The 13,092-nt window shown below is 38.0% G+C and overlaps 1 protein-coding gene across 1 annotated transcript; it reads left to right on the top strand.

Annotated features, from left to right (window-relative positions):
* Positions 1 to 1,530: 1,530 nt before the first annotated feature.
* gng13b (guanine nucleotide binding protein (G protein), gamma 13b) lies at positions 1,531 to 8,480 on the top strand. The gene is made up of 3 exons (XM_079613528.1): positions 1,531 to 2,437; positions 5,402 to 5,534; positions 7,270 to 8,480. Exons 2-3 carry the CDS (start codon positions 5,437 to 5,439, stop codon positions 7,373 to 7,375), a joined length of 204 nt encoding a protein of 67 aa, XP_079469654.1. The 5' UTR covers positions 1,531 to 2,437; positions 5,402 to 5,436; the 3' UTR covers positions 7,376 to 8,480.
* The last annotated feature ends 4,612 nt before the right edge of the window (positions 8,481 to 13,092 follow it).

The following is a 13,092-nucleotide window of genomic DNA, read 5'->3' as shown; positions in this document are numbered from 1 at the left end:
TAATTAAGACAAGCCTTGAATTTGTTCTGTTTCTGTTCTTTATGAAGGAACGGTTTTATATGACAAATACACTCGTTTGACCATCTAGCACTTAAAAAAATATAAAAGCATACGTGTCTTGTGGAAAAACATTGTTTTGGATATGCTTTGACTCTGCAGCTCTGTGCGGATGAATGTGGTTCAAGGCACCGTTGTACAAATGGAAGCAGGACATCTTATCTTTTTTCATCTCAATTACTTTTTTGTTGTTTTTGTTGGTGTTTTTAATGGTCAGTTTTTCTCGTTTGTTGCAACAACAAAATTTCTGCTTCAAGGTACCCACTACTTTTTTCGATGTATACCAGGCCCAGCTCCAGCTTTAGGCCAAGTGACATTTTATAACAAAAGGAAGAGGTCTTTAAAGGGACTCCATGTATAAACGCAGGGCTCAACGCTAAGGAGTTCACTGGCTGCATGCCCTGCCAAAATTTTCACTGGCCCCACCACAAAAATAAATAAATATTATTTTAATAAATAATGTTAAAAAAAGACAGTAAACAGTCAGTAATAAAATAAGAACTTATCAACAAATTACAAGCAATAACACAAATAAATACAATAGGATAAAGATACAAATTAAATAAAAATATTTCAGGTCTAACAGTAGGAACAAAATACTATAATCTAAATTAACTGTAGCCAATATTAATCTTTATTAAAGCTAAAGAAGTTATTCAGTCAAGAGAAGATTTGAGAGATTTTAGTTTTTTTCTTTTGTTCTTTAATTAATGACAAGACAGCAGCAGGTATATTAAGCTACTGTCCCTTTAAGACCAAAAGCACGGATCTGACACACATCAGATATTCTCAGAACTGTTTATGCTCATTAGGACTTTCTATTTAAACTCAGTTAAGAACAGGCATTTTGATTTTTTTAGTTTATTTTCCCGTTTAAGCGTGATAAGATAAAAAAGAGAACACAGCTGTGTGTACCGAATTGAGTTTTTTCATGTCTTCTTGTACGAACAGTTAAAATCCCTTGAATGTTTGAAGACAGCGGTCACCTTCTAATATTGCTTTCTCGTTTCTAAATAACAAATGGATATCAACCGGCCCAAAAAACATGATCGCCCTCAAAATCTGGAGCTGAATTGAACATCGCACCAATTTTGGAAGGGATTAATATTTGCTGTGGGGCCAGGGTGGGCCAAGCTCCTGATTGGATGGGCGACCCCTAGTGGAGCCGAGCCTGCTGTGTACGAATATGACGTCACGTGACATGCACGGCACGGGCAAATTATGAATAAAATTCGTCCGACAGCGCTTCTTTTTTTTACATAGTGTAGCTTTAGATATGATTGACAAGCGACATTCCAAAAGCACTCATATTTACGGTAGTATAAAATTCCACTGTTTGCATCCCTCAACTTATTTTGCCTGCAGCCAAATCCTACATTTTTTAGGGTAGCCTATCCTCATTATAACGAGGGCGGTTTCTTTCACTAATGAGCGATGAGTTAGAGATAAACCCATGGATAAACCTGAAGCGGAGCTGGAGTGGATAACAATAAATCTTTGAGTTAGGTTAGGAACGTTTAGGAAGGGAAAAGCTCGGTGGCTCCGCGTCACAATACACGCCGTTCCACACCGGCTTTCAGTCTGCGTTGCATGGCAACACGCAAAGCTTGGTGTTTTGGTTGGAACTATTTTAGTTGGCGGAAAGAAAATAAAAGAACGATTTTTCTTTATTAAAGCAAGAGATTCGTGCTGACAGCCATGGTATTCAGAAAAACACTAAGCAGCAGGATATAAAATAATCGCACAGCTAAATAATATAAGTGTTTTCTTTGACAGAAAAGCTTAATCTTCGCGAAGCATAAGTAGCCTAACATGTTGAAGCTCAATTTGTCCATATTAGGGCATATACTGGATCAAACGCAGGCTAACCAGAAGAGTGTGAGCAAATCCGTAAGGAAAATCTAAACACTTACACTGACAATTCTAGCGAATAGGCAAGGGACATCGGGCGTCCTTTTGTCTCCAACATTAGAAGAGGCATTTAGACTTCAACAGCATATAACCGCCCCCCGATCCCCCCCTCCCAGGCAGATTTGCCCCAGCACCTCCTCTACATTGGCCCAGCAGCAGCAGCAGCAGCGACTGAACAGCGTCCTTGCACTTTACTAGGCTGTAACCACTGCCATCAGCTCAACTTCTTCAGCATCGTTTATTTCAGCTGTCTCTCTCTGACGGAGCTTACCAGCCTATCTTTAGTCTCCCTGTCCAGTCTGTTTGGCTGTCTACAGCGGACACGCAATCGTCCATCGTTTGTTTTCGCCAATTAGACACTGGCGTAGGCAATGTGTGTTTTTTGATCAATCTAAGGACATTTCCCACAGATAAGAACAGTCTGCGCCAAAGACGGGCTTCGGATATTACCCAAAGATACATCACCGAGGTAAGCGACACAATTGTGAAATCATATCGATCTGATCTTTTTCCGCGATTGACTCTTCATGGCAGCTGACACAACTTATTATGTTGGCGTGAAATATTTGTGATGGACATCCATATATATTTTTTGTGTGTGTGTGCATTTTCCATATTGTTTTTCCACTCCCACCATCACCGCTGTGGCTCCCAGCGATTTGCCGGTGTTATATAAAACTTCGATTTTCAGCGTCCTCCTTTTACCTCATCCATCCCTTTTTTTGATTAATAAAATCATTGGGTTATTTAAACGTAGCCTATATTTACAGGAAGAAGGATAGGAAAGCCTACAATTCAGCCTGCAGCTTCTTAATAGTTTTTCTGCTCTGTGAAACCTTAATACACCCATTGGAGGTAAAGATACAGCAAGTCATGCTGGTCTTCATCAGATGATATCTACAGAAATTAATCTATCACATTAACTGATAGATTTGATTCGTCTTCTTTAGTTTTTTCTGCACCCGTTCTTTCTGCTTCTGTTTAGTATTTTTTTTTAACCAAACTAAAATGTAATCCCCCCTATTTGGATGCAATACATGGTGATGATGACCTACATCATTGAACGACCTATATGAAGAACTTGGCTTAGGAAGTTCATCCTCATCCTCCATCTAATATGTCACTTGTCCTACTGTACTGATGAGTAGGCTACACATAATATTATAAACAAACTATAATATAAAATGGTATCATTCATTGACATTAACACCGCCTGTCAAATGCGGCTAGATTGTAACACAGTCACTCCTACTAGCCACTTTTGGCAGATTGAATTTTATATAAAATATACATTTTTCAATTGTTGTCTTTTAAAAAGGCATATATATTAAACTAAGTGCACTGTAGTGATGTCAGAAATATAGATTTTTCAATACGATACTGAAATAGCCTATCTGAAACGCTTCCAATACTCGTTTCCCGCAGAATAGATACACGATACCAGCTGAGCTTTCTTGCTTTCTCATCTCTCCGACAGTAAGTTGACACACAAACCCGCCTCCCCTCACTCACTCGTTTCATTTGCTCCGGATGAATATTGTTGGTTTTACAGTGCTTGAATTTCGGTGTGGGATTGCACATAATTTTGCTCATGCCAGCAGATTTTGTGCTCACACCCAAAGTGCGCGCACATAAAGCAGCCTCTCAGTATACTAAATTGAGTTATTTTTCGCTGCTTATTGCGCTTAAACAGTCAAATACACTCAAAATAATGTCAAATGCTGGTCTTGATGAGTATTCACATAAACACAGTTATGTTTTAAATGATAGTAAAGAAAATGCATCTGTAACAGTATAATGGATCCGTGCATCAGGTCTTAAAGTGACATCAGCCTATACCAGCTAATATACCTAATATACCAGCTGCCAAATTATAAGATAATATTAAAAATATCTATATGGCAGTATTTTCCCCATCAATGAAAATGCTGAGTGGCTAATAACTTTGGACCACCACTAGCCACAGTGGCCGGTGAGCAAGAAGTTAATGTCAAGCCCTGCGTTCATCAATAATATTTGGTCCATGGCTAATGGGTGAGGGGGGGTGGTGGAGGTTTATGCCTTGCGGAAAAACTGCTGTATATTCTGGGACACTATTGATTCTATATTTGTTTAGGGCCTCAGTGAAGCACTGAAATCAGTGTATTTACCTTCTGGCAACAACCGATTTCAGCTTCCATTATATTGGGACACAATGTCATGAATTTCATGAATATCTCCATATGAATTAAGTATTTATGGGTGGTTTGAGAAAAGTGGACATTTTTAGAGCATTACAGTTAATCATAGTTGGCAAAACATCTTTGTCCCCCAACCATTTCTGAACATCACATTTGATTTGAAGAACATCACAGTCTCCCAGCTGCTCTGAGCGTGTTTAGTCTCAGATTGTGAAATCAGAGCTTTTAGAGTGAGAGGCTCCAGTGTCTGGCTGGTGTTGATGGGAAGCGCTTAAAAGCCTTTATGGGACGGATGTATACAGGCAGCAGAACACCTGCATGCTGAACTGTTTCTGCTCTCTGGCTCACACATGCCCTAACGCTGGACTCCTCTCAACACTGAAACCCTCAAGACGCAAACTCTGATCCCCCAACCCCTGCTCAGAGAGGAGCAAGCATTAGACAAGCATCTCATCGCTCAATTCTTTATTTATCTCAAAGCTAAACACATGCATGCAGTACATCCCAGAACAAGAATATAAATGTGTGGTTATAATTGTGGTTATGTAGAAATGCTTTGTCAGGTAATCTAAAATGTGATTCATGTGGGACACCTATTTTCACTGAATAACATCTGTTATTCAAGTAAACAAATATAATGTAGCTTGACTGAATCCACCTTATAACATTAGATTACACAGATAAGGTAGAAACAGTCCCTTAAGTTAACAATGGCACTTTTTTTTGCATTTTCAATTGTAAAACAAAAACACAATTTAAAATTTGAATTAAATGAATTAATCAAATTCTAAATAATAATTAAAATATATCACATATGCCATTATTTGCTGAAAAGCCCACATTATTGTGGTAGTCAAAATAACTTAATAAACATTACACAAATTAGCTTTGCATTGTTAGTAGTCATTGCATTATTTTCATATCACTTCACATAAGCAATCAGTTCAGCATGGACACACAGATCACATCCACAAACCATTAGTTGTTGCATACACATCAAATTATGTGAGGGGCTGGTTTGGCAAGATTTTTAATTGCAATCCACATTGACTGATGAAAAATCAGCTGTTAAAGATACATCATTAACAACAACATACATCTATTTTAATTTTTTTTTTGGAGCGGGCACAGTCTAAAAATGCCCTAGAATGGCTGTTGAAATAAAGTCATGTAAAAGATACACTAATGCAGTTTCAGTAGGACAATTGGTTTTGCAAAACAATCTTCTTACTTGTTTCAATTTTGTTGTTTAGGTTTAGTTTGATCACTTCCACATCAAGCCACAGCCATGGATGAGATGGACTTGCCCCAGATGAAGAAGGAGGTAGAAAGCCTCAAGTACCAGCTGGCCTTCAAAAGGGAGAAATCCTCAAAGACAGTGACCGAGTGAGTGTGGTCTCTTTTGTTCTCATACTGTGATAGTCTCTCTTTCTGTGATAGTTCCAACCCATATATTTTATGCTGTCGCCCCATATCACAACAGAAAAGATAATGACTCGTTCTACCCTCCTTCTATTTTTGGTGCTGTACATCACATAATCAAGCACAGAAAATCCAACATTATACAAATACTTAATTCTCATTGGTCAATTGTGGCATTGAGCAGTTCAGTATTTTGTTATAATGAATTCTCGGATAACCGTATATTTGACTGTTGGGTTGACAATATACTAGTGCTTCTCTCGTGTCCCTCATATCACTCTCTCTTTGCATACAGTGAAAGTTAGATTAGCTAATTGAAGCAATTTCGCAACTTTGCTGTGGTAAAAATGCCTTTTTAAGAACTTCAGTTTCAGTAATATTTCAGTATACACTTGTTCAAAAGTCTGTTGTCGGTTTGATTGTTTTAATGTTTCTGAAACCAGACTTTTATGCTCACCAAGGCTGCATTTATTTGATCAAACATATAGAAAAAAAAACATTTAAGATGTCATTTTTTCCTATGATGGCAAAACTGAATTTTCAACAGTCATTATGACAGTCTTCAGTGTCACATGATTCTTCAGAAATCATTCTAATATGATAATTTGCTGCTCAATAATTTGAAGCTCATAAAGTGAGCTTAAAACCTCAGCAATGGCCATTGTTGGTCCTGTTTTTTGTTTGTTTTTGTCCAGCTGAAGCTTTAAGCGAATGTAAGTACTCGTAATATAACTTATACAAGTAAGAAACAATTAAAATATTAATAAAATAACTTCAACTCAAAACAAAATTATTGGTAAATAGTCATCTAACAAGTTGAATAATGTACAGTTATTTTTATTTAATTTTTTGCCTAACTTAACCACTTACCATAGTTCATACTTCCTTTTTTTAGTGGAGAGTAATCCGTTCTGTCATTGGTTTTCTCTAAACAGTTTCCTGATTGAATAACCCTAATGTCACCATGAACTCATAACTGCAGTTATTTCTGATTTTGCAGGTTCACCTCATGTCACAAATTAGGCTGCCCAGAGGTCAGGTCCTCTTGGTGATTGTTCAGGACAAAGCTAATGCTCTCAGATCTCTGGTGCTTTACTCTCCAATTTGAGAGCATGCATGACCTCTTAGTCACACCCGCCACTGTCACATTATAGTGACATCTCATTTCCCTGCATCCCAGGGCTCTCTTCCTGAAGTATTCACAATGGTAATTTCGCTGTTACAAATTAAATTTTTACCAGCCAGCAATGATCAGCCCAGTTTATGGCAGCCTAGTGGTTCCTCCAGTGTTATTGTGCAGTTTAGCTGAACAAGCAATTGCGAATCCATCATAAAGTTGGGTCATGATGACTTAAACATTTTACTTGAGTCTCAGATGAATCTAAGATCATCACTCTCATCTTGGACACCTCATTTCTATTAATCGCCTGTGATGGATGGTGCTTCTGCAAAGAGTTACGTGATTAGCACCCTCGTTTATCATTTGCTCAACATGGGTGCTGTCTTACATGACCCTAATTTCATAAATCACTCAGCATTCGTGTTCAAAGTCACAGACATCCAGAAGAAGTATCTGCTCTATTTACCCCTAAATAATAGCCATTTTTTGCAACAAATGTGAGGTTTGTTACTTTAAATGCGTTGCACAATTTGCAATGTGTCCTATAATGATGAGGGACCTTCTCCTTCCTCTCCTTAGCCTGGTGAAATGGATCGATGAGTGTGTGCCCGAGGACCCTTTCCTGAATCCCGAGCTGATGAAGAACAACCCATGGGTGGAGAAGGGCAAGTGTGTGCTTCTATAAAAGAGTAGCAGCAGCGGTCGCCCCAGCCCTCCGTCTGAGCCTCCACAAGCCTGACAGGATCACACGCCGCTTGCTCTCTGTTTCATTCCCTCATCATGAATGTACAGCAGTTTAGCATCCACTGCACAAAAAACACACACTCTTACACAAAACACTAGCTCTATATAGTCAGAATTTGACACTTTGACACGAATTACTATTATATTTATAACCATCGATATATATCTGTATATGCAGTTAGTGGAATTTCTCTTTGACTTCAGTGTTGTCGCCGCTGCTTGCGCGCTTGATCTTGAGTTCAGGCATGTAGTGTCGACATGGAAATGCCAGAAAAGGCCTGTTAGACAACATACTGCATGACAGAGGCGAGAAGAAATGCCTCAAAAAGGCAAAGACAGCAACTATTTGAGTTTCCCTCTGTTACGCAGCATGTTCATTTCTCCTGCAGGCTCGTGCACTATTTACACCACAACTCAGCACTCTCACTTACCGACCATTTTTAAACATGTACAGATCGTTTTAATTTATTTACTTATTTATGATCATTAATTTATTTATTTATGGTTTGGTTCACCACCGAAGCTGTCGGCGCCGACTGCTTTAGAAGCTACAATGGACCTGCTGTTGTTCAACTGCACCCTTCCTTCCTTTAAAAGCTAAAGGATAAAAAAAAACAAAAAAAACAACGCATCTTGCCAGGTCACCATCGAATACTGCCTTGTACACAATTTCCTTAAAAAGAATGTATATGTGTTGTGAGGGACTTGTAAACCATCAGCACCCTTAAGCATTGAATGGATATGCAAACAGAGAGGTTGTGCACTGGCCAAGGCTTTTTTTCTTTTTCTTTTCTTAGATTAATAGCTCAATCTGCACTTATGGCAAGGATGTGGGGTTAATTTATGACGTTTGGTTTGTTCATGTTTTTATATATTCAAACAGTAGAAACCTGTCTAATTATCTAGATGTGTGTTACATATGAGAATGCTTTGAGAAAATATGCATAAGATCAAGTACTAGTTTAATAACAAGCAATAAGTGATTACATTTTTTATTGAATGTTTTACAAAACATCTTATTGAATAAAGTAGAGGATTTTTAGACAGCTTTAATGTCATTTGTGTGTTTCAATTGGGTGTGTGTCATGGGTTGGGCAATTTACTTTTTATACAATAACAGTTATATTGAGATTAGTAATAAAGTACTGCTGTCGATTTAACACGATAGATAGATAGGTAGATAGATAGATAGATAGATAGATAGATAGATAGATAGATAGATAGATACATATAAATAGTAATTATAATTAAATTAAATAAAAATTATAAATATAGTGATTAAAAAAACAATTAAATCATGGCCCCTCACCTCAATATGGAGCCCTGCACATGAAATGTGGGGGAAATAAAAACATTAAGAATTTGTGTTCCTACTAATTAATTAATTCATCTCCTTGTTTTATTTTAAATCAGGGCCATGTTGTATTTATTTATGTCCTAATTTTTGTTAAATTGTGGGATTGAATCAAGGGAACAAATTAGTACAACATAGGCACGATTTAACTAAAACGTGGGAACAAATTCTTAATTCGTGGCCACAATATTTTGTGCAAGTCATAAGAGATTACCATTCAAACTTGAATTACTACCTTTATGTTTTTGCAAGCCAAAGAATACCGGTAAGAGAAACAAAACAGCTGAGGAACATATTGAACTCAACTGAATGGTTTCAAAGTTCAGAGTTGAACTGCTGTTAACTTGACAAAATGTCTTACAAACACACGACGCTCATGGCACGAGACGTTGAAAAACAGCTGAATGTGACACAAAACCAAAGACATATGTCTGCATATATGAATACATAGCCTAGACCAACAATTAAGAAACTGTTACAGATTCTGTATCCATTCTTTATGGACGACCCTCAAAACATAAACAGTTTAACAAACTCGACTGAAACTCGATTGCTGTGGACTGTACGTGGGTGACAGGCTTATGTTCTATGATACTGAAATAAAACAAACTATTGACTTCTAAAGTCACTTTTTATTTTTATTCAGTGCTTTTTTCACAATAATGTAACATAGTCTCTTCAAATGATCTTTATTTGGGGGCTTTTCTCAAAAGAAATAACATTAACATTGATTAATTTAGCAGATGCTTTTATCCAAAGCAAATGAAGAATACAAGCGATTTATCCATAACAATATGAGATGAATTGAAATGGACATGCAGTAATGCATTAAACTGTCTTTAACAGATCTGGTACCTCCTTTGTAAATGTAAAGCCATAAAACAGATTTGGTTGAACAAGTCCGCTAGCACAATGAGCACAGTCTGTCATATTTTTATCTGCATTCCCAAATCACTGCAAAAAAAGCATTACAAACTCGTTCTCTGCTAAATAATAGAACACATGAGATTCTTTTCTTCCCATCTAAGGGGAAATTGTAGCTCTTCTTTTCGCACACTCTGACTTCACTCTGTTCAGACCCATCTGCGTATTGCAAGTGTAACTTTGCCAGGCATTTTAATCAAAGTCAATACATCTTCATGCACTTAATGGACCTGCGAGTATCGGACCGTACACAGCCGTCATCCGTTGGCACCAAACAAAGATGCCATGAGTTCGTTCTAGGGGCTGTGAGACTAACACAGTGGATAATGGCTCACTCTCTAAGATTAGAAACTGGTAATCCTGATGCCCGTTGCCTAGCCACACATTCACATGATTGCTCTCTACGCCGGTTGAACCCGCAGCAGATGACACTCTAATCTGCCCAAAATAATCCACTCTCTCAGCCCCCATCACAAATCTCCATTTCTAAATACATATGGGATCCCATGGACCAATAGTCTGCTTAAATGTACACATCTGGGGTAAAGTGCTACTCTGACGAAGTCTGACACAATGACCATAAATCTGCATGGCAAAGCTTAATGCCTCTTTAATCTAAATACGGCAAATGCATCCTATATCTGGATCTGAAATGGGGATTTATGCTAAGAAGGGAATATGGACTGTGAATGGACATATTACAGGAGAGAATAAATGATGGGTTCTGACTTGTAAAACCACTTGCTGCTCGAAACACTCTTGCTGTTCTCCTTTGAGGATCAAAAAAATATGTGTTGTGTGAAGAGAACAATCTCAGAGTGTAAAAGTGTGATCCAGGCAGTATTAAACCCTTTAAAATCACATAGGTCCATTTCAGATGAAGTTAACACTTTTGTGGTCATTTAAACATAATTAGTGTAAACCTTAATCAAATCATGTTATTTTTAACCACAAGGCAAGACTAATCCAACCTTTTAGCTCATGCATGACCATGTCTTAAGCACACGATGAACTGAATTTGACCAAATTGGGCAAATAAAAGTCTATTATCAACTCAAATCTACTTTTCTCTGAAGTCATTAGTAGAGGTTTACATATGATTCTGAATCATTATTTTTTTAAAGAAATATATATTTATGTATATGTACAAATATATTGACCTAAATACTTTGCAATCCTGCATTGAAAAATGTGATTTTTGAATTGTTTTTTTAAAGTAAACATAAATATATATATATATTTGTTATAGGTGTATAAAAATAGTTACATAAAAATAGTTAATGGTACAAAGAAAAAAATTCCAATGTTTTCACTGGCCAAATTCATTGTATTTTGTAAACATAAACAAATTTTAATTTTGATGGCTGTGACACACTCCAAAAAAGTTGGGACAGAGGCAAAATAAAAAACTATAGAATATCCGGGTTTTGAAGGGGTGTCGGGTATTGCAAGAAAAGATGGGTCATGGCTCGCCACTTTGTGCCTAATTTCATGAGAGAATTGTCAAACAGTTCAAAAATCGCACTTCTCAATGCAGGATTGCAAAGTATTTAAGTCTTTCACCATCTACCATACATACATAATATTGTGAAAAGACTCAGGAAAGTCAGGAAACCTCTGTTGAATGAGCGTGACCTTTGAGCCCTTCAGACGGCATTGCATGAGAAACCATCATGCTACTGTGTTAAAAATAGCCACATGGGCTCGGGAGTACTTTGGAAAACCATTGTCACTTAACACAGTCTGCCACTGCATCAAGAAATGCAACTTGAATCTCTGTTCCGCAAGGAGAAAGCTTTACATCAATTCTATGCAGAGAATTGCTGCGAAATGCTGCAAAGCTGCGAAGTTCTCTGAGTCCGAGCTCATCTAAAATGATCCAAAACACAGTGGAAAGAAATCTCTGCTGCGGTCAGATGAATCCACGTTTCAGCTTATTTTGTGAAAAAATGGACTTTTCCAAAGATGAAAGAGACCATACAGACTTTCATCAGCAACAGGTGAAAAACATGCATGTTTTTTTCCATGGCATGGGTTACTTGCATGTGTGTGAAGAAACCATTGATGTGGAGGAGTATATTGGGATTGTACGGAGACATATACTGCCATCTTTCCTGGAAAGCAAGACAATTTCAGGCCTCATTCTGCACGTGTTACAACAGAGTGGTTTCTAGACACTTTACACCGTAGAGTGGATGTGTTTGACTGCCTGCAGTCCAGATCTGTCTTTTATAGAACGTTTCATGACACATCATGAAAAGAAGAATCAGGCAACGATGACCACAGACTGTTGAGCAGTTGTCTTATACCAGGCGAGATTGGGCAAAAATTCCACTTGCAAAACTGCAACAATTAGTATCCTCAATTCCCAAATGAGCAAAAAGTGTAATTAAAAGGAAAGGCGATGTGACACAGTGGTAAAAATGCCTCTGTTCCAACTTTTTTTGGAGCGTGTTGCAGCCATCAAAATGTGTTTATATTTCCAAAACACACTTAAGTTGATCAGTGAAAACTTTGAAAATCTTTTCTGTGTGCTTTAGTCAGTTAAATAGAGGTTAAAGAGAATTAACAAATCAGATTTTATTGCATTTTACAAAATGTACCAACTTCTCTTGATTTGGGGTTGTACTTTAAGCTCCGTGAGTAGTTCATTAAGGAGTGGCACACAACATGAGACTCATAAGCATGCCTGAATCATTCATTCTAATATCGGGGTTGAGAGATAGACCGCAGCAATGATCAAGTAGGCTCCTTAAGACTTAATACAGTATATGTTAAGTAGCATGCAGTGTGTGGCCATTTATGAGCCATTTCTGTCACAGCAGCGTGGCTCTTGTCCCCTGGCAAAGGCAACTGATCCAGTTCTGTCAGTGCACTCTTGATAGTCAGCCTACACATATACTTTAACGCTGTCGAACACCTGCACGCCTCACTCCATTAGCCTGAGCACCAGGGGAGACGGGTCAAGCCGAGGTCATGCTTCATTTCCTCAAATGAGGACAGTGCAAAGATTCTAGAGACACCCATTTTTCCCTCTCCCCTCAAAACTCGTCTGTTCCGTGCCCTGGGCTAATTGGAACTGGCTGAGTGGAAATTGAATGAGTGGAAATGTGTGTTGGGATTGTGATCTTTGGCCCACTTTTGGTACATGTGGTTAATGAGGAAGATGTATGGTTGTAATGCTACGAATGGTGGTCTGATCTTATGCACACTGAACCTGAGTGAGAGGTTCCTCACAGTTCCGAATCAGCCATTTTACAAGGCAAACAAAAACAAACTGGAGCACGGCTGCCCATTATTCCACTGTGGTGTCATTACATGGCTGACTTAACCCCAGTGGGCCTGCTGTGTTTGCACAACGATCTGGCTGAACTGCCCAA

This window comes from Phoxinus phoxinus (assembly GCF_949152265.1).
Source record: "Phoxinus phoxinus genome assembly, chromosome: 1".
Lineage (NCBI taxonomy): Eukaryota > Metazoa > Chordata > Actinopteri > Cypriniformes > Leuciscidae > Phoxinus > Phoxinus phoxinus.
The sequence above is the reverse complement of the archived record's forward strand: the minus strand, read 5'-3'. Positions and strand labels throughout refer to the sequence as shown.